The sequence below is a fragment of the Molothrus aeneus genome, chromosome 8, assembly GCF_037042795.1.
Source record: "Molothrus aeneus isolate 106 chromosome 8, BPBGC_Maene_1.0, whole genome shotgun sequence".
NCBI lineage: Eukaryota > Metazoa > Chordata > Aves > Passeriformes > Icteridae > Molothrus > Molothrus aeneus.
This window is the reverse complement of record NC_089653.1, coordinates 30,609,805-30,632,122: the sequence shown is the minus strand read 5'-3', so window position 1 is coordinate 30,632,122 and position 22,318 is coordinate 30,609,805. Positions and strand designations below refer to the sequence as shown.

Here is a 22,318-nt window from a genome sequence, read left to right as displayed (position 1 = left end):
GGTTTAGGGGTTCCTGTGAGTTATTTGGGGCTTAGGAGATCTCTGTGTTTTATTTAGGATTTAGGGGTCCCTATGTATTTTTTGGGGATTAGGAAATCTCAGTGTTTTATTTAGGGTTTTGGGGTCTGTGTATGTTATTTGGGGCTTAGGGGATCTCAGTGTTTTATTTGGGGTTTTGGGGTCTGTGTATGTTATTTGGGGCTTAGGGGATCTCTGTATTGTATTTATGGTTTTGTGGTCTCTGTATGTTATTTGGGGATTAAGGATCAGTGTTTTATTTGGGGTTTAGGGACACCTTCCACTGTCCCTGGTTGCTCCAAACCCCGTCCAGCCTTGCCTTGGACACTTGCAGGGATGGGGCAGCCACAGCTTCTCTGAGCAAGCTGTGCCAGGGCCTGATAACTCTCAGAGAAACCAAACCAAACCCATTTCTTCCCTGGGAGGAGAGTTGTGGTAGACCCAGATATGACATTTTTTGTGGCCACCAAGGCAGCAGTCCCAGTGAAAATTACCTGGACTTTCCAGTCGTGCTCATGACCCTGATTCTCTGCCTGTGACATTTTTGGTAGCACTGAGAAGAGCTGATATCATGGGGGTGCAAACACTGATTACTGGAGATTCCCTTGTGCTATCTGAGGCTTTTTGCAGCTCAGGAGAACCCCATGTACCCCCTGTACCTGCTGAAATGTGGGATCCTGAGCCTGCTGAGTACCAGGTGAGCATGGGGGGCTCCCTTGCTGTCCCTGTGCTCCAGGCTCCCCTGCATGGTCAGCAGCACAGCTCAGGTACTGAACACAGACAAAATGAATGTATCTGTGGAGGGAATCAGAGCATTTCTGTTCCTGACCAGCAGCCACCTCGTGTATGATACTTAATTTGACTTTTGTGGTATTTTTCCTGCACCCTGGATGCTCGGCTGTGCATTTGCTAGTGGCTCCCTGTGCTTTGGAAGCTGCCATGGGATGAAGGTGGGCAGGTGAGGCACTTTGGAATAACCACACTGGTTTAATGTGTCCAAAACACGTGGCAGTGTCAGCACTGTGGTTATGTGTAGCCATGATATTTTCTGAAAAATCCTTTCCTTAGGATTTTTTCTCCTGAGAAGCTGAGAGGCCTCAGGAACAAAATGTAACCATTGATTATCTGCTGCTGTGGAATCCAACAGGTGGGTCTGGGATTGGTCTCGTGTGGTTGTTTCTAATTAATGGCCAATCACAGCCCAGCTGGCTCAGACTCTCTGTCCAAGACACAAGCTTTTGTTATCATTCTTTCTTTTTCTATTCTTAGCCAGCCTTCTGATGAAATCCTTTCTTCTATTCTTTTAGTATAGTTTTAATGTAATATATATCATAAAATAATAAATCAGCCTTGTGAAACATGGAGTCAGATCCTCATCTCTTCCTCATCCTTGGATCCCTGTGAACACAGTCACAATTGTGCTGCCCTTTAGTTTCCAGAATTAAGAGTGAGGAGGCTGCTTTAGTACCTTACAGAGCACTTCCCTTGGGGATGGGCAATGTTGGCAAAGTGCCCCAAAGCTGCCCCAGGGCTGAGCAGGTCCAGGTGCATTCATTGCTGACAGGGAGCAGCTGTGAGCAGACACAAGGAACCACCACTGCCCTCCCAGAGGGAGCAGCACATTCCCTGTGCTTCCAGCCACTCGCCAGGGAGCTCAGAAACCTGGGCTCAAAAACAGGAAAAGAAACAAAAAGCAGAAGCCCCGAGAGCTGAGTTCTGAGGGAACTTCACAGCTTCACAGCTGCTTTGTTCTGTGCCAAGAGGGTCACACCTGCCTGCTCCACTGCGCACCTGGGGAAGTTTGCATGGAAGGAGAGCCAAGTGTGAATCAGAATATTCATCACAAACACCCGTGGCATTGCTCCCAAATCAGCTTCACATGTGCTGAGAAATGTGGGTCCTGCCCTGCAGCTCTGCCCTTTCCCTCCCACGAGTGCAGCAGTGACAATTTTTTATTCTTTCTCCATCTCTTCTTTAGCACCCACTTCCAATATTCTTCTTCCTGCACTCCAGGCATTTAATCCCCCTGCTATACTCCAACCTACAAATGATTTAAAAAAGAATCAGAAGCAGTGAGTGATGTAACTGTGGCCAGATCTGGTCAGGGAGCGTTTGCTTCACGTTTCAAGCTGGTGATTGTGACTGAAATCTCAGTATCTGAGCCATGAGCCTCTGGTGGAATCCAACAGTGAACGTGCCACGTGAGGCAAGTGTTTGACATCTGCAAATGGGTGCCATCTGTCTCTCCCTGTAAGAGCATTAACTGTCTAAAAAAGGAAAAGAGATGCATGGAACTTGGTCTGAGGTCAGAAGAGTGTGAGTGAGATCAGGGGTTTCTGATTGCAAAGTAAAATGGGGGATAGATTCACCCATGAGGTGAATATCTATCCAAGGTCTCATAAGCTCTTAAAAGTCTGTAACATACCCAAGATAACTCAGCTACCATTGGAGGCATCAAATCAGTAAGATAGCTTCTGTTGCAGTGTGGGAAACAAAAAGGTTCAATTAAAAGGCAAAATAACAAACAGAGAAAAGCTGAGCCAAGTGTAAGAAGTTCTTGCTCCTATTAAAACACCTCCCAAAAGCAATTAGTTTCTTTGTTCACTTCTTTTTCTAGTGAATTGCCTAAGCAGGACCTTTTGGCTTCTGTCCAGTTAGCTGTCCCTAAGTTTAAGGTGAAGTCCCTGAGGCCTGTGAGATGGCTTTTTCACTTTATCAAGGAGAAAACTTCCAGGCTTCTTTCCTTTTTGAGGGGACAAAGGACAGTTTTGTCACTCCATCAACAAAAAGCACATTTCTATACCCCCCCAGCTCTTCCTGGGAACTGGGGGGGAGATAATTGCAGGTAACATGAAGTCACACCTGTAGATTTGGGGGAACTTGGGATGCACAGGCAATCATTGAGCTCAGCCTTCTTTTTAGGGCCAGACCAAGGCCTTTTCTAAATGAAGAACTGAGTAACATCAGAACAGAAAATTTTGACTCAGCTTTTTGCAATTCTACTTCTGCTCCCATCCCTGGAGCAGGGACCAGAGCCCTGCTCTGTGCCAGAAACAGCTCCTTGCTTCTCTTTTCAGGACACACTTTGCTCCCGTGGTCAGGAGCAATGGGGTTGGTGTGTCCATGCTCATCTTTCCCTTCTGGACTTCTGGGCCAGAGGAACTTCAGCTCTGCTGGGCTCCCCTGCCTGGCTCTGCCTTGTCAGGGATTTGGGACTGGCTTTTCTGTCTCTGTTCTCAGGTGTTACAAGCCAGCACTTACCCCACTTGCACAAGAACTCCTTTTTTAAAAGGCTTTACATCACACATAAAGGCTTTACATCAGACATAAAGGCTCTACACCACACACAAAGTTTAAAGGCTTTACACCACACTTGGTCCAGGATTTGCTGGCTGGATGGGATCCTGCTCTGTGGGCACTGAGGCAGCTCAGAGAGGATTTGCTGAGCTCTGGGTGCTGTAGCAGGACTGCTGCTGTGTCCTGGCGCACTCTGGACTGTTTCTAGCACAGGACAATGTGCTGGAGCAGTGGCACCCCTTGAACAGCACAGAGAAGAGATTTGCAGTGCAATTCACTTTGTTCTTGCCATGAGTGTTTGTTCCTGTCTGCTCATGCACTCAGTCTTACAGGAGAGCATCCTTCTGGGGTTTGATGCAGGCTGTGCACATCCTGAGCACCTCATCTGACATCAGGGGTGTGACTGTCCCCCAAACTATCCAAAAATTCTTTTTAAAAGAATCTAAAGGTTGGTAGATATGGTGGGTAACTAATGAAGCCTACACATTACTGAAAACTATGTTTTCTCTCCCTGGAGGATCCCAGGATAACGCAAAGTCGTGGATTAAACAGGATGGAGAGTTTTGCTGAAGAGAGAACTGCCTTGGCCCCACAGCAGGCAGTGATGACACAGTGCTGGAACCCAGGACATTGCTCTGGTTGTCCTGGAGGACTTGAGACCCTGGCAAAGGGTTCAGAGACCTTGGCACAGAGTCAAAGATACCTGTACCTTCGATTTTTGCCCCTGGGAACAATTACCAACTTTGTGTGAGGAGTTACAAGCCACAGGAGTTTAAGTAGAATGACAGTTAATTTACCACAGGGTGGAAAGGTAGAATTTTGGGGATTTAGAATGGGGGTTCAAGAGGCAAGATGGAGGAATCTGGGCTCCTTCTCCTTCTCCTTCTCCTTCTCCTCCTCCTCCTCCTCCATCTTCTGCTGTGATGGTGACACTTTTGGATTGGTTTAGAGTAGAGACAGACTGCCTAACATAGGTGATAGGTATTGGAAAATTATTGTAAATAAAGTACACGTAGGTTTTAGTATAAAAAACTAACACCACCCCAAGGGCTGTCAGTGTGCCTCAAACCAACCTGCCAGACAGACCTCAGTGGGTTGGAGAGAGAATGTTATAGATAAGAGAAAATAAACAACTTTTGTGGAAAATGCCAATCACTTGTTTTTAAAATTTTAAAGGTTTAATAGTAATAAAATGGTTATAAAAATGGTAATGCAATTAGATTAATAATAATTTGGACAATTTGAATTAGGACAATGTGAGACAATAGAAACAAAGAGTTACAGATGTCTGGGTACCTTTTTCTGGGCAGCACAAGCCCGAAAAAGGACCCCAGTTAACAAAGGATTAACCCTTAAAAGCAATAGCCTGTTGCATATTCATACACCTCATCCATGATGCATAAATTCCATTCAAACATAGGATTCTGTCTGGTCATCCTCAGCTTCTTCCTCTGACTCCTGACAGCGTCATCATGGCTGAGTGAGGCAGGAAGAAGTTCATTTCTCCTGATAATGGAGCAATAAATTCTCTTTCTCTGAAAGATTCAGGTGTCCTGTGGCTGCTGTCTCAGGGCGAGTCCTTTCTTTAGGAAAAAAAGTATCCTACATAGCATAGTTTCTATTTTAACATTTTGTTATAACCTAAAGCTGTATTTAACACAATACTTAATAGAATTAATACAGCATTACTTTCTAACACAACACATGTAATATTCATTTGAATATTTGCAAAAAGCCAATCATAAAATACACATTTTCACACCTTGAAAACCAGAGCTGAGGAATCTCAACTTCTTCTTCGGTCGCTGGGAAAAAAGACTCTTTAATACCTCAGGAGCCATTCCAGCAACACAAAACCCGAGACCACGGGATAGGAAGGAGCACGGCAAAGAGCAAAGCTCCAGTTTCAGGCTGCGGGAGCAGAACCAGACCCTCCCGTTAAAGCAGGAATGTGGCCTGTTCCTCCCAGCTCCTGGAATTCACCCATCCCGCGCAGCGCTCGCACATCCGCGGAGCGCAATCCGCAATTGCAGGCGAAAAGCTGCTGGTGTCTCACTTGAACCGGGAAACGCTTTGGGGGCCAGCAGGGTTTGATAAGGAGAGGTTTGAGGCTGCAGGTTTGAATGGAAAGAGGGAACTCTTTACGTGGGCAGCAGCAGCAGCAGCAGCTGTTTGACACAGCTCTCCTTTGGGCCGGGACAGTGTGGGCAGCACCGCGGGTTCCTGACCTGGGAACAGAAGAACTCAGCGGAACCCGCTGGGCTCCTCCTGCTGCTGCCGCTGTTTTCTGTCCCCTGGGCAGGGCAAGGCAGCTCTGCAGTGCACATTGCTCTGTCTCTGTCCTTCTGCTTGTTCCTGTCCTCCATCCTCTGCTGGGATGGTGGCACTTCTGGATTGCTTTAGGGTAGAGACAGACTGTCCGACATAGTTATTGGAAAATCATTGTAAATAAAGTACACGTAGTTCTTAGTATAAAAGACTAACACCACCCCAAGGGCGGACAGTGTGCCTCAAACCAACCTGCTGGGCAGATCTCAGCAGGTCAGAGAAAGAATGTGTTAGATAAAAGAAAATAAACGACCTTGGTGAAAAATGCTAATCACTTGTTTTTAAAATTTTAAAAGTTTAATAGCAATAAAACGGTTATAAAAATAGTAATGCAATTAGAGTAATAATAATTTGGACAAATTGAATTAGGACAATGTGAGACAATAGAGACAAAGAGTTACGGACAGTCCGGGTACCTCTTTCTGGGCAGCACATTTGTACCTGGGGGCAGTGACCTGCTCTGAACACTCACAGACAAAACCCAGCCCCTGCTTGTCTGCAGGGACTTACTGATCCAGGTTTGCCTGGAACATATCCCCACAACTGTCACCATGATATTTTCTGAAAAATCCTCTTTGCCCAGGATTTTCTCCTGGGAAGCTGAGAAGCCTCAGAGAGGAACGAAAACAATAATTATCTGATTGCTGCTCCTGTGTTTGCTGCTTTGGAATGTGGCTTGGACATTGTTTACCAACAGGTGAATGTTTGATTGGTTCCATGTGAATTATTTTTAATCAATGACCAATCATGGTCCAGCTGTGTCAGACTCTGAGGAGTCAGTCACAAGCTTTCATTATCATTTCTTGCTAAGCCTTCTGATGTATCCTTTCTCTTTCTTTAGTATAGTTTTAGTATAGCATAATATGATATATGATATGATATAACATAACATAACATAACATAATATAATATAATATAATATAATATAATATATCAACCTTCTGAGAACATGGAGTTAAATTCTCATCTCTCACCTCATCCTGGGGACTTCACAAACACCACACAAAACAACTGTGGCCCAGGGTGTATCTGAAAAATTTTGGAAGGATGACTAGTAAAAAAATTAATTTTTTTTCCCCTGCCAAATGGGACAAGGAAAGGCTTTTTGGGGAAAAATCCTTTCCAGGAAATCTTTTTGATGATTTAAAATTTTTTCTCAGGTACTCCTAGCAAGGCCACATTATATTTCTATGTGAAGGTACCATTATGTACACAACAGCACTGCAAACCATCAGGGCTGCAGCAGCAGGGATGACTCACAGCTCCATTACTTTGTGAGCACTGTGGCATCTCTGCATGCAAATTGCTACTGCCAGCCTCACATTTGAATTTGTGTGTGGCTCACACAGAGCTGTGGACACAGACCCTGCTCTGTGAGGGCTGCTGGGGGGCGGCTGCAATGGCCACTCACACGGAGAGATTTGTTCTCTGCCTGAGAATTTTTTACCCTCAAATGAAAAAATGACAGAGCAGGTAAAAAAAGGAGTGTTACAGTGGACAGAGAAGGGCTGGGTGGGAATGTTTCCTGTCCCACTCCTGACACGCTGCTCCACCAGCCAGGGGGGTGTTGAGGGTGCTGCCCTGCTGTCATCTGCCAGAGAGCCTAAAGCACTGACCTGAATCCAGCTGATGGCCTCATGGATCACATCCAAAGCTCTTTAGCTCACAGTCAGGGCTCTGAAAACGTGCATGCAAGTGTTGGTGGATACCCTGGATTGATAAGGACCTCTAGCTCATCCAGGGCACCTGCAAGTATTTGCATGAATGCATTCAGAGCGGGCAAACGTTTATGAATACCTTGAATAAATGAGAAGCCTTGGAGGGTGAGGGGATTGCAAATGCCCTCTGTATCCCTTCTACAAGCACCAGTGTGCACAGTAATTACTCCATGATGTGTGATGGAGAAGGGACAATTCATCCCCCAGTGCCAAAGCTCTGCATGCAGCGGCCCCAGGGGGCAGTGACTGGAGGTGTCCCCTGTCACTGGGGACAAAGAGGAGCCCTGTGCTGCCAGAGCTCCTGCTGTGCCAACTGTGGCAGCTACATACATCCCAGCAGATGATTCCACCTAGGTATCTCCCAGTCCAAGCTGTGGAGCTGCTCCCTGGCTGCCCTTCCCCTGCAATGTGTGGGCTCTGGGCTGTTCAGGGCAGCTCTGGCTTCTTGCTGGGAGCATTTGCTCAGCTCTGGCTGAAAGGAATCCTGCTGTTTCCATCATCTCTTGCCAAACTTGCCCTGGTGCTGGGCTGTCTGAAGGCAGAGCATCCCTCTGCTGACACACACAGTGAGGCAGTTTGGGTCTCCTTGGTTCTCCAGGGCTAGAGCCCATCTCCAACCATACTGAGGAAGCCAAGAGGCACAGAAATTCTTGGGAGGAATTTTTTATTGCAGCTTCCTACACTGTTTGTTCATTGTGTTAACTCACCTTTCACCTTGCTGAGCTAAAGCCCTGAAGGTTTTGGTGTCAGGAATCCCTGTCAGTCACAAGGGCAGTGATCTGCCTGCTCCAAATAGGCTGAGTGACAACTCCTGCCCTGGCTGCTGATCCTCCCTAATTGCTGCCACGTCAGCAGCCACATCAGCCTGGCTGAGATGACATGGGACACTGTAATCCCTGCAAATTCCCTCTCACCTGAGCCCTCTGCGTTCTTGCTTCAGATCTGCCGACCTTCTGTGGGGAGCTTTCAGGGCATAAAAGCAGCATTAATGGTTTGAGGGTCCCAGAGCTCAGCACAGGCATCTCCTGCTGGGATCTGTTTGTGCTGGCACTCAGCACCACGGGCTGTACCCTGGCACCAGGGTATGCAGTAGAGGAGAGCTGGGAGAGAGAGTTACTCTGGAATACACACAGCTTCCAGACTCCTGGGAGAGAGAGTTACTCTGGAATACACACAGCTTCCAAACTCCTGGGAGAGAGAGTTACTCTGGAATACACACAGCTTCCAGGCTCATGGGAGAGAGAGTTACTCTGGAATACACACAGCTTCCAAACTCCTGGGAGAGAGAGTTACTCTGGAATACACACAGCTTCCAAACTCCTGGGAGAGAGTTACTCTGGAATACACACAGCTTCCAAACTCCTCTGCATCCTGCTGAAATGGAGGGCCCTGCCTCGACCCTGTGCCTGAGAACCTGCTACATAAAACACTGCAGAGTGCTTGGCATTGCTGAAAATCCACCTGAGCTGGGGCAAAGCCCCCTCTCCAGGAGCTGCAGGTGCTCTCGTAGGACTGTGAAACAACAGTGGTCAGACAGAGTCAGCAAGTGTGCCCTGCCCATCATCCCAGAATATCCAGGCTTCCAGGATGTCAAGGTTTGCATGCCAAAACTCTCTTTGCAATATACAGTGACTGCTACCTATTCTTCTGCTGGATGAATAGTTCCCTTATGTTCTGGGAAGCTGATGTTTGATATGATAATAAAGTCTGAGCTGTGGTTGGGTGTAGAAAAACTTAAAATTGAAAGGCTTTTATTCTGCTACATTTTAAAAGCTGATTATTATTTTTAGGTTGATTTTGTTTTTTAAACCATTTTAAAAAGTTTGAGTTAGGAAGACTGCTTTGGTCAGGTTTAAGTGTCCAATTACCTAACTTATTCCAAAAGTACAACCACTCCAGGCAGGGACATCGCATTTGCTGGGTCCCCTCCAGAATGAAGTGTGATGGGAGATCAAAAACTCGAATGCTTTTCAGTTTACATGGCATGTCCAACCCACTATTTCTCATTTGAGCTCAATGTTGCTCATTCATTAGGAGCAGGCAGCGTGCCAGGAGCTGATGATGGAGTGCCCCACTGAGACATTGCTGGGCTCTCAAACCAGATTTGTGGCTGGACCCTTAGTGAGGATCTAGACTTAATTAGAGATTGTCAGAAACTGCATGAGTGATGGCTTTTTTTTTTTTTTTTAATACCAAAGGCATTGTCAGGAGTAATAAATTATTGCAAAATGTTCCGTGACCCCGCTGTGGCTGTCATCCACATACAGTGTAGTCTTTCTTTTTATTGATCAGAAACAGTAATATAATATAAAACAGTTCTTCTCTCAAGCCAAACTGCTGAGGTTTTCAGAGAAAAAGGCCATGGTCTGGCCTAACTTGCTGTACAGAAACCAGCTGTTGCTCCTGGTAGCTTGAGACAGGCCAGGGTGTCTTGGAGTACCTGGGAGAAAGGTGGGAATGGCAGAGCAGGGACTTTGAAAACCCAGAGGACATTAAACTGTGGAAAGGCAATCTTTTACGTGGTGAGTTTCTGCCAAAATTTTATCTCCCAGTCAATAAAAGGTCTTATCACATGGATGTTCCCCTGAAATCAACCTTAAACATGCCCAAGTGTATCAATGGGGGCTGGGCCAGGTTTTTCTTTACTATTTAAATAATTTGAGTACTGATTTGGCTGGTTGGAAAGGAGAGAGGCATCCTGCAATGGGAAAAGAGGAGAAAAAAATATGCATATTGATGATGATGATGATGATGAAAATAATAATAATAATAAACTTCAGAAATGAATGTATATTGAATGTGAAAAATGCAATTTTGTAAAAGTACACTGAGTTCAGCAGTTACCTGGGATTAAAGAAGGTGGGGGGAAATGAATCTCTTTGAAGTAGGATCAAGTTTTGCCTTGGGAAACAGCAGATACAAGCTAATGGGATTTGAAAAAGATAAACCTAAAGTTCTGTTAATACAGACAAGTGAGAAATTAAAGAGTTAGATTTTCACAGAGACAACACAAATTGTGTCACAGTCAGCTGGAGGTAAAAATGCTCAGCATTAACCTCAGCCCCCTGGACTTCTGTTCCAGAGAGGGATTGGTACCAAACTGCTTGATCTTCAGGCAATTTGGATTAAGAATCTCAAACATCTCAACAGCTGTTTATTGTATGCAACCTTATACTTTCGATCCTATTTCTATTTAAGCCAGCATATCCTAACTCAGATTTCCTTCTTCTTTTTGCCCCCAACCCTGCCTTCCCCCCCCTCACCTCCCCCCCTTTAAAACAGTTATCAAAAAGTTATTTGGGAAATCCTGCCTTCAACCAAGTTTTCCAGGACCTGGAAAGAGGGAAGAGGCTCAGTGACTTCCCAAGGAGGGGCTCCCTACCCCATTGCCTGGGGAGCTCCTCTGGAGGCTGCTTGAGAGGCCACCAGCCCACCAGCCCTGGCTTCCAGGACAAGCCCCTGCAGGAGTACTTCAACGAGAGGCTGATGGAGCTGGGGAGCTACGAGAGCAAGAGGTGCAGCAGGAAATCCAGGGCCTCTGCAGAGAGGAGCCAGAGCCCCTTGCTGGAGCCCAGGGTGTGCCGGCGCAGGAGCGGCTGCGGCGCCGTGCGGGTGCTGGGCCAGGAGGGAGAGCAGCCCTGCAGCTCAGCACAGCAGCACAGCCACAGGGGAATGGAGAGCAAGGCTCAGCAGGAGATCCAGAACATCCTAAAGGTCTACTCTGGAGACTTCTTGGAGCTTTTGACAGTGCCCATCACTGCTCCTCTAGAAGCGCTGGTGCAGGAGAAGTGATGCTGGAGATGGTCGCAGATTTTCGTGCAGTCCTGGAAGAGTTGGGTCCTGTTCTGCACCACTCTGATTTTAGCTCTGATGCAGAAAGGGGCTTGTTTGGGGATTGTTCTTGATTAACATTGCATATATTTGTTTTCAGTTATTTCCTGGAAAGAATCAGCATGACTGAGCCGTAGGTGCAGTTATAGCAGTGTTCTAAACACACGCATGTTACAGCAGTGTTCTCAACGTATGCATGTATTCCTAGAATACTTAAGTTGCCCTCAAAAAAGCTGATTAGTGTCAGAGGAGTAGCTTGTTTCCTGCTGTGCACTTTGTGTTAATTAATCTGAGGAAAGGCTGTTGTATTCTGACTCTATTTCACTTCTTTTAAGCCCCTTGCTTTTATCGTGACACTGTGGCCCAACTGATTTATGTTCTTACTGTGACTTATTTCTGACACAGATGCAAATAGTTGATGAGAAATTACTGATTTTCAGTCATTGCCATGTAATTACGAGGTGGATCACTGCAAGAGTCTGATGCATGAAGAAGCAAACACAGACATAAGATCTACATTTAAATATGATCAGCCATTATGGTTTCATTTGCAGACTCAAAACCCCTTGACTCAAAAACCACCACAGGGGCAAAGAGGAAAAAATGCTGGATTTAAGTTAGAATGATGGAATTAAGTATGAAAGAAGGCTCCTTCCCTCTTTCCTTCTGTAAATACAAGAACCATATAGGGAATTCCTAATGTAATCTGAACTTCAAATTGTTTATTGTATTTTAATGTTTATCGTGGTCATGTAAGTATAAAATGTCAGCTGCAGCTGAATCTTTTTACTATGGGAAATGTCAATGTTTAATTCCACAGTGAATATCAGACCCAAATGAAGCAATGATTTTAAACTTCCAGAAAGATCTATTACTGCCTGTGGTATCGTCAGCAATAAATTCCTCATTATAGTTGTGGTTTGAATGGATGTTTTTCTCTTTGCTTTCAGACTTGTTTTAATGTGATTTAACAAGTAAACCATGGCCCTGGCTATACCCAGCCCCTTCCAGTCTGACTCCTCTCCATCACTTTTCCCTTCTTGTGCCTCTGTTTCTTCAGCCCTGGTGAAACTTGCCCCAAGTTGTCTTGTCCCTTCTGCAGGTCACATTTTCCTTCTTCCCAACACCTGCTTGCAGAAATATTTCTTCTGCATTGCCTCCTCAGCTCTTGGCCTCATGTTTGTGTTTTTCAGACTTTGAAGATACGAGGAAATGGAGGGCAGATTAAGGAACTTCTCACATCCCTCTGCTACTTCCCTCAGGAAACAGCCAAGAGTTTCCCCCCTAAAAAAAGGGGAAGGGAAACATGTAAGACTCATTCCACATCCTTTTCCCCATCCTGGGATCAAGATAATCTAAGGGAAGTGAGATGGGATACTGAGAGTTCTCAGTTCTTTGTGTGTGGGAGAAAACACTAAATATTTAGGCCAAATGAATTTTTCTGAATTCCCAATTGTCTTCCTGCTGCAAAGGGAGGGAGCAGCCAATTAGGTGAGATTTTCCCTGCAGGAAAATATTTTTATTTTCAAAGATTCAAATGGAAGTCTGAAACTCATAATGTATTAGCAGATGCCATTGAGGGGATGCATCTGGTTTTCATTGTGAGTTTGCCAGAGGTTGGTTTCTCCTCTAGGAGTGGATGCACAATAATAACATGGTATTATGTGAGGGCATAATAATAACAGTGCATGAGGAACAGTATTAATGGGACACAGGCAACCTTAATTCTTTCATTTCTTAAACATGTGGCTTTGCACACTTGGATGTGTCCTTTTGAAGTTTGGTGTTGCAAGTCATTTCCCATCTACAAGCTTTTCAGAAAAAGGAAACTGCCTGCCTTTTTGCTCCTGATATGTTAATGGCTGTCACACTGCAATAACCCCAGATGAGCAGGTCTGGAGCATCCTGAGCCTCTCTGCAGGTCTCTGCCATCTAAGTGAACAGAGGTATGTGGAGACTTGCACTGTCAGGGTGTGACTGACATTTGCTGACAGCAAAGGAAAACAAAGCTCCCTTAACAAAAAAATCAGCAGCAATAAGCTGCAATTAAAAAGAAACCAGAAAACCAGGAATTTTGTTCTCTGAAAGAGCGGTGAGGCTTTGGAATGGGTTGCCCAGCGAGGGTGGTGGAGTCCCTGGAAATGTTCCAGAAGTGACTTAATGCTATGGTTTAGTGGACAAGGTGGTGTTTGGTCAAACGTTTGACCTGATGATCTTGGAAGTCTTTTCCAACCTTAATGATTCTATGGTTCTGTGATTTACCCAAGCATCTGTAAATGGGTTATTCAAGCTGCTCAGCCTCTGGGCAGTTCCTTTTCTCCACTCAAGACAATTCAGAGCATCAGTTTTTAACAGGCCATATTTAAATTTTAGTTTTTACTTTTACTGAATACCAATTGTGAAATAGAATTTCAAAACCCTAAAAGATAGACTCTGACTTGGCAGAAACTTGCAATGTTTCCTCCCCCAGAAGGACCCCATAGACCTGGAATTTCACAGTCAGGCCCATTTATGGTATTTTTCATCTGTAAAGCACCCCGAGGAATTATAAAAAGTTGACGTGCCTTTTAAATTGGATTTCCTTCAAAATAGTGTCATGACTTTCCTCTGAGAAGCTGCACATCCCATGTCAGAGATAGTGGAAATGTCTAAGAAGACTAAATCTCCCTGGAGGGAACATATCTAGATGTTGCTGCACAGAAAAGACATGAAGTTACAGAGAAAAAAAGCCCCAAAAAAACAACAAAACACCAAGAGCTGTTAAGAGAAGAAATAAAATTTCATCTCACAGCCTCTCAGATTGTTAAAACCTTGTGAAAAACGGCTTGGGTTTGTTTAGAAAGTGATAATATGCATGACCTGAATCTATACAGTCTATTACCTTGGGTTTTACTGAGCTTAGCTGTTGGATGTGGCTGCTTCTTTCATGCAGATAATCTCTTTTCTCAATGTTCTTCTGTGCAACTTGATGCAGACACTGCTTGCCATTGGTGGTCTCATAAAAATATTCTTTATGCCTCTTTGAAAAGTTCTTTTTTTCTCCTCTTAAAGGAAAAGCAGTGCACCATCACTGTGGTGCTGGTGATTTTGCAGCCGCCCTTTATCTCTGTTTCAGATGTTCCTCCTTGGAACTCTGCACAGCACCTTGGCTGGTTGTTGTTTTATTTATTGTCCTGTATATTTATTCTCAAAGCAGGGCCTCATAAATCAGGCAGTGCTCACCTCTCTTAAAGCAGAGCTCAAGCCTTGATTTTGTCACCTTCTCCCTGAACTTACCCCAAAAGTGGGAAGGGAAGGGAAAGGAAGGGAAAGGAAGGGAAGGGAAGGGAAGGGAAGGGAAGGGAAGGGAAGGGAAGGGAAGGGAAGGGAAGGGAAGGGAAGGGAAGGGAAGGGGGTATAAGGTGAAACACGACCTGATGAGAACAGAACCTGCCCAAAGTGAGGTCCAACCTCAGGCTGGGTCCCTCAACCTCTGTAGGGAGACAGAAAACAGAAACCACACAAAGCCATCCAGGAAGAGATGGGCTGCACCCCACCCTCCCTGCAACCCTCTTCAGGATCCAAAGCACCTGAGGAATCTCTGCTTGATTAGGTGCCTCATTAAAGCAAAACATATGGTTTCCATGTATTTAAATTAAGGAATTTATTAAAAAAAAAAAAAAAAAGCCAAAAAACCCAATCAAAACAGTGGTTTGATCTAAATACAGCAGCACTGTGACATTACTAGGACATTATGTACGAAGAATCCAAGCAGCCATAGAACACAGAAGCCTTTATCTTCAGTAACAATCTCAAAATGAAACTAGCTTCATCAAACAATGTTAAAGATCTCCCTGGAAAGAGAAACAAAACCAAACAGACCCTCCCCACCCCTAACCCTTTGGATATTAGAATGACTTTTTTTGTACAATATCAACAGCCACTAGCTCTTCTAATTGAGAACACTTGCTTTAATTTATTACAAAAATGATCTGTTGACTCAGTTATGAAAGACAACTTTTAACATTGCTTTAGAAGTGTCTGCTCCTCTTATAGACTACAGTATTAGAAGTGCTTAAAAACATTTACTCCTGGATATGGTCTTGAAATTCAATCAGAAGAATATTCTGTGTGTGTTTATATACCAAATATGATTTTTAATTTTTAAAGCAGGTGAAAAGACTAACCCTAATATGAAACTGCAATTTTACAATTTAATTATTAGTCAGATATGGGCAACCACATGATAGTTCATGAAATCTTTAGGTCTATCTACATTGCTCAGAAACACAAAATAAAGTTTTTACAGCTTTCAGCTTCAAAAGGCTAAAATGTTCAGTCTTTTAGAAGAGTGTCCAGTGTTTAAAAGAAATGCAATTAAGGGAGACCGCATTCAATACACATGAAACAACTCGTTTGACCTTGCTAATTAACACATCCAACAGCTGCATGTGGGGTGATGAGAAAGGAAAACCCATTTGCCATCCAGCCACTACCTGAGATGTTTCTTCTCTGGGAGTGAATCTTCTCTGCAGGACTACTCCAGAAACCCCGGAGTTCCCCTCTGGAGCCCACGGACCTCAGGCACTTTTGCTCTTTTTGCCTCTTTTGCTTCCAGATCCAATCTGCCCCAGATCCACGTTTGGGACTTCACACAGCACCTCAGTCAATGGGTGCCTTGAGAATCCTTTGCAGGCTTGGCCAAAAAAGTTGAACCAATGAATGTTGTTTTGCTCCCTTCCTCATAACTATTTATCTCCATTCAAAAATCAGAGGAAGTGTTTCCATGTGAATGCCACGCTTACTGGCCAGCTCTTCAGCAAGAAATGAATACTTGAAACATTTGCACTGCCACCTCTTTGTCTGCTGGAGATGTCTTACAGAAGTGCAATTTGTTCTGTTTCAGTATCTCTAAGGAGCTAAGACAAACCAATAATAAAAGAGTCCTAATTTAGGAGAGTGTCTCATTAGTCATGTAAATAAAGAGCAGCTACACTAAGCCTATTTCATTTAAATAATAATACAAAGACTTGATACTGATCTGGTTTATGCACAGACTCCAAAGTGCTTTCCATTGACAGACAGAGAGCATCCCTCCGTGTTTGGGAATGGGAAAACAAAATTGCATCGAGGTTTGCCCAGGGCAGTGAAGAAAAACACAGCCAGAAGAGGAATACAAACCATCACTCCTGGCTCCAGTACATAAAGCAAGGAGAATACATATGTGCCAGCAGTAATATTCATGTTAATGAATAGGCAGCAATCTGTTTAAAATTGCTTCTTTCATAAAGCCCATTTGTCAGTACACCAGCTTAGCTGATCCAACTGCAGCAGATTGTATTTGTATTATCACAGAGACATTTGGGGGAGGTCAGCCCATAATACTGTAGCATATTGTTGGCTTTCACCTTCTTTGATGAAATTTTTTCTTTTCCCCAAAGGAAATAATTTAAAAATCCTCTGAACCAATTTCTTTATCTTTTCAGTTTTTGCATTTAAGGAAAGACAATTATTACCAGCCAGCACTTTAATATTATTTAGTATAAAAGGAAGTGTGTCCTGCCCAGCACACAGAAGAGATGTTCTAAATTGATGCAGACTTTCTCTTAACTTTACATGAGGGTGTTAGTAATTATTCTCATTACTCTAAATCCTTAGTATTATTTTAAGTTGAAGGTCATATTTGTGAAAGGCTTGAGAAAGACAACTCTGGAACTTCCTGATTTCCACGGAGCCGCTGAACATTTGATTCTTCCAAAATTCACTGCCAAAGGAACCTCCCTGCAGCCTGAGACAGACTGGGACCATCCTGGGGCAGGAGAGCCTTGAAGTGTGGGCTTCTACAGCTCCTGCAGGCTTCCACGTGATGGAAGATGGTCCACATGCCAAGAGACAGAAAGGATGCTCCTCCAAAGAAAAATCCAGTCTTTCCAAGATTGTATGGGAAATGCCTGACAAATGATCTCCTCTGCAGTGAGCAACTTCAGTGAATATGACAAATATTAACTGAACAAATCAATGATCACAACTAATTGTGGAGCAGGGGTGAAAACACCAACATCTTGTTCACAATGCAGCCCGTTCCTGTCCCATGGATGTTGGTGAGGAGCAGCAGCTGTGTTCTGGGGTTGTGCATTTATTGCTCTTCCAGAACAGCCTGCGCAGGGAGCTCCTGGCTGAGGCTGGGGTGCACAGACCCGGCTGATTCTGTCCATGCAGGCTGGGGGATTCCTGCTTGCCTCATCCAGCTCTCCCCTCTGACCCTCAGAGGGACAACATTGTCTTTGAAGCATGGGCCAGCCCTTGTCCCAGGTCACTGCAGAAACTCTGACCAACACACGGTGGCCCCAAGGAAGGAGGTGCAGCAGTGTGGTGCCCCTGCACCCCTGCTGGAGATTCACACCCCGTGGGACTTCACAGCCTGTCCTCCAGAGCTCACAGCTTCTGTGTCTTCCTCACCCTGCCTGTGGTTTTACCACTAATGCAAGTTCATTTCCTGCTGGTTCTTTCAGTTGAGGCATGGCCACTGAAAAAGGTCAGCTGGATTTGAAATGTGAGCAGCAAATTCAAGCGGGATCCTGAGGTTTGGGTGAATGACCTTAAGAATCACTGTCTTCAAATCTGGTGCTTTACTGGGTCAGCCAATTTTGATTCCTACTGCTGATGGCACTCTCAGCTGTAGTTTCTGGGGTGACTGCAAATTGAGGTGGTACCAAGCTGTGTTTATGGAGAGCTGTTTTGTCTCTGAGCTGGCAGGAACCAGCAGGGCCAGGTGAACACTGAGATATTGAATTCTGCAGCTCCCTAACTCTCACTTTGATCTGCACTACCTGCTTGGTTTGATTATCTTCACACCTTTCCCAGCTTCACAAGCAGGTTTTTGTTCAGAAACAACATCTGAGTCATGGCCATTCTTGTGAAAAACCTCTTTTTAGATAATCCAGGTCAAGAGTGCACATCTAAGAGTTTATTTTTTTTTTCCCTTCATTATTCATTTGTTTAAAAAAAGCCTCACATCCAACAGTGGGGAAAAAATGTTACAAGACTCAAGTGAACCTTGAGACACTGTAGGAAATGAATAGCAAACACCTGACTCATGAAAGTCTGTCAACTAATTAGTGTTCATCAGACTCCTCAATAAAGATTTAAAAATAAAAGACATGCTTGCATAATTCAGGATCAGATTGGAAACAATTTCTGATTCTTAAAAAGAGCTAAGTTTGCTCATCTGTCTATTTAAAACAAGCAACCAGACCTAAGTATATGCATTTTTTGGAAAGAATTTGGATGCTAACTGAAGAGGAGATAAAGAAAATGAATCAGTCTGCAAAGCTATTACAGAACTACTCCTTTCTACTCCTTTGTTACCTGCAAACTCACCTCAAAATTCACCTGGAATCAAAATACTAAAAATCTTATTGCAAATGCTCTCCAAGGTTGTGTGACAAAACTGTAAGTTTTTTTCAAAGTTCCCAGTGGTTTTTAAATTTGATTCCACGGAACCAATGGCCAAATGCCTGTGGAAGCCTGGCTGAGCAGGGCACTGCCTTGACAGGGCTTCAGCCCTGAGTTCTGGGCCCAAACTGCACCTGGTCACACAATGGAAGTGCAAGGACTGTGCTCCTACTCCAGCTTTGAGTGCAAGGTAAGCTGAAAAAATAAAAAAAACCCGAATCCCAACAAAAATAAGAAGGAATAAAAAAGAAATCCTGCAGGTTTTGTTGTTGTAGGCAAACCATGACAAGGAGATCCCTAGGACTGGTCATTAGCACTTCTGATGGATTTTAAGCCTTCCAGGGCTGGGGGCTGAAAAGTTCTGCTGCCCCAGCATGGTAATATTGTTTGTAGAGACACTGCAGGGATGAAATCTCTGTCTGCTGGTGGTGTTTTGTGTCTTTCCCCTTCCTCTCTCACTGCTCCAAGGAGGTTGGATTCAGAGGGGCTCCATCCCAGGCTTGATGCCTTCAGGTGCACAGCAGCATCCTTCTTCCATGCCATGAGAATTCAGGATACCCAGCCCTAGCATCACACCCTGCAGGTATCCAGGGAGAATGAATGCTCTCACCCTTCCAGGACTCTGCATTGCCCCTAAACTCCAACTGCCAGAGTCCTAGAGGTGCTGAGTGAGCTCTGTCCTGGCTCAAAGGACAGCAGGACAAGGCACAAATGCTGTCATTCACTGCTGTCCCTAAAATGTCATCCACCACAGGTTAAGGCTGGGAGAATCTAAAAGATATAATCAACATTTGCAGTTTGTTCACCAGCTTTCAGTAAGGGCTGCTATTTCTCAATACTAGGAGATGGTGAAGAATGAAGATTTTCATCTTCACTTGCCAAATTAGCAACATCTCTAAAATCCTGCATCTTCTTTAAGATCTGCAATGCCACCATCTGACATGGGAGAATGGCTGAAGCCTCATCTCCCTGTCTTGACTCTTCTCTGTCAGCTGCTCTATGCAAGTCCCTGTTCTGTCTCTCTGTCTCACAACTTCAAGCTGCTTTGCTATGTCATTCCTGTGTGTTTCTCAGCCAGGGATTTGCCAGCACTAACCTTCATCCTTTTCCCCCTCAGCACTGGCCACACAGAACATGCACGTGGCAGTCTAATGAATTTTGGCTTCCTTGGACCCTGGGGTAGCTCCACTGCTGGCTAACAGGATTTTAGACACACCAGGGTGGCTTTCAGATGCTCCTGATGATCCAAAGGTTTAAAAAATCAGTATAGTCTAGCCAACATTGTAAAGGGTCTGGGGAACCAACACAGCCTACAGGACACTTTGGGCTGCAGTTGTGGGCACAAAGGTTGTCCAGTTCCCGTGGAAGGGAAGTTACCATATTTTTTGGCCTGGTGTTCTTAACAATAAGGAGTGAAATACTTGAGAAGAGCCTGATTCTGATGCCTGAGGTACTCCTACTGATCCTGCCTGATCCTCCTCATCCTAATGGAGACAGAGTATTTGTCAATGGTTAAAGGAGCCTGGACAAAGAATGATGGAGCTGGGAGTGGGAGTTATTTCATACTGGCATTTCATTCAGTTGAGGATCTAATTGAGGGGATGTGTCAGGGGGTGTTTGCATGACACATGGAAGTACTTTAAGTGCAGGCACAGCCTGTGGGTTCTGCTACTACCCAAAAGCAGCTCAGATCCCACTCTGAACCTCCACAGCTCAGCTCTACAAAGCTGTCACAAATCTCATGGTTGGCACAAACCAGGCTGCTGAACTTCCCTCCTGCTGCCTCTTTGATGTGGGCAGCTGTGGAAAGACCTTGGGCTTTTGACTGCAGCGTGGAGAACACTTTGAGTTTTGCTCTCATTTCAGCAGGTGCAGGTTTGAAATCCTAGAAAAAGAAATGGACATTTGCTTTCCTGGTCACCTCTCCCTCAGCTTTGTTCTGCCTGTTGCTAGAAACAGCACAAACACTAGTGAAGGAAAAGAGCTTAAAACAGGGCTCCCTGTCTAACTGAAAAGCCTTTGATGGAACAACAACATAAGTGCAAATCTCAGTGTGTGCTTGTGCTGGTCCCAAGACATCACAAACCATCAGCGTAGCAAGTTGCATTTTTGAATGCATCAATATCTTGTCTTTTAGCATTTAATGCGAGACATTACAAACTAATGAAGAGGAGAAATGTATGCAGTGTTGCTGTAAACCAAATATACAGATGTAAAATAATGAAGAATAAACTGTTCCATAAAAATGCATGTCAATAAACCCCCGTCTGATAAAGTGATTTATGAAGAATTTTCTAGAATTGCTAAAAAGAATGATTTCTCGTTTGAGGCTCTGGAAGTCTTGAGTCACATTTTGTTTCTTTTAAAAAAATGTCTTAAAACACATGGCTTTACAGCTGCTGCTTGGAAAATATACACCTCCAAAGTCTGACTTTCATTTAAATACAAATGTACAAAATGTAAACTGAGACAATAGAGAAATTTACAAAACTTTTCTTTAAAAATAATAAAGACAAAATTCAGTTCTAGTATGATGCTATTTAAATACGTGCAAGTAGTCATGTTCATTGAATTTCTATTGCAATGTTCTAAAGAGACAAATTTGATTCACACAGTCTTGAGTGCCACCTCCAAAAACAGACCTGAGTGGAAATTTCTTCTTAAAATGTGAGGCTCCACTGGAAGGAATGGATGGAAAATCTCCATTTTGGGAGATCCAGATTTTCTTTCTTTTCACTCAACGGTGGAGGCTCTCTCATCCACAGAAGCTCCAGAGATTATAGTGGAAGGATGCAACATGTTGTTTCATGGGGCTGAGCTGGAACTAGCTGCTTCCAGTCGAGTTTGAACTTACGTGATTTGAATTTATGTGATGATTTAAACTGGCCTTTGAATTTGGAGAACTCTTTGAATTGTTCTGATGCTGTAGGAAGAGGAAGAAAATGACAATTAAATTTCCATAATATGCCATGGTTTTATTTTTAATCCAGCATTTTTCATTTTATGATACTGGCTGGACTGCAAGATTCTTCCTTGAAGATCTTCAGATGCGAAATCCTCTTCATTTTCCTACCTGTAGTCTCTCTAGGTCAGCAGAACCACGGCAGTTCTTGAGCAATGCAGCAAAGAAGACTCACTCCAGCTCCAGGAGCCAAATCAATTCACTGCAAAATGTCAGTATCTGCTAAATCTGACTAATACAGTGGGTACCTGCCAACGCTCAGGCATGGCTTTAACCCTACAGAAATAGGCCAGTCTAAGAATGTTATTGACATTTGCAGGTGGTGCCTTGGTGTCTCATGAAAGCTGCACATCATGTTTTATCCAGGTGGCTCTCTTCTTTATTATCTTGCTTTCCTGCCACAACTACCTCCCTCAAAATGTGCAGTTTCCTTTTTATTTTTTAAACACATAAATCAAGGATTTTCACGAGGAGCTTCTTAAAACCATGGAACAGTTTCAAAAGGCATTTCAGCATAGCACTGAAAAACAGGTTGGGTAAGAAGTTTTCAACTGCTGGAAACAAAACTCCTGAGCAACACTGGTGGAAAAAAAAAATCACACAATGTAGATGAAAAACTTGAGATGTGGAGGAAAATGTGAGAGCCAGCCCTCTCTAAGATGAACTGCCCTTCTCCTGGCATAAATATCACCAGAACAGGGCTGTGAAAACAGGCATCTACAGGAGATTT

General features: G+C 44.1%; 1 protein-coding gene across 2 annotated transcripts in view; it reads right to left on the bottom strand.

The window, feature by feature from the left end:
• Window positions 1-15,127: 15,127 nt before the first annotated feature.
• Window positions 15,128-22,318, bottom strand: part of GRK5 (G protein-coupled receptor kinase 5) — a 153,839-nt gene continuing 146,648 nt past the window's right edge. For both annotated transcript variants that reach the window (XM_066555129.1, XM_066555130.1), the window contains one exon: window positions 15,128-21,549. In XM_066555129.1, the coding sequence (XP_066411226.1) occupies window positions 21,451-21,549 (99 nt within the window). In that variant the 3' untranslated portion in view covers window positions 15,128-21,450. The remainder of the gene's footprint in view (window positions 21,550-22,318) is intronic.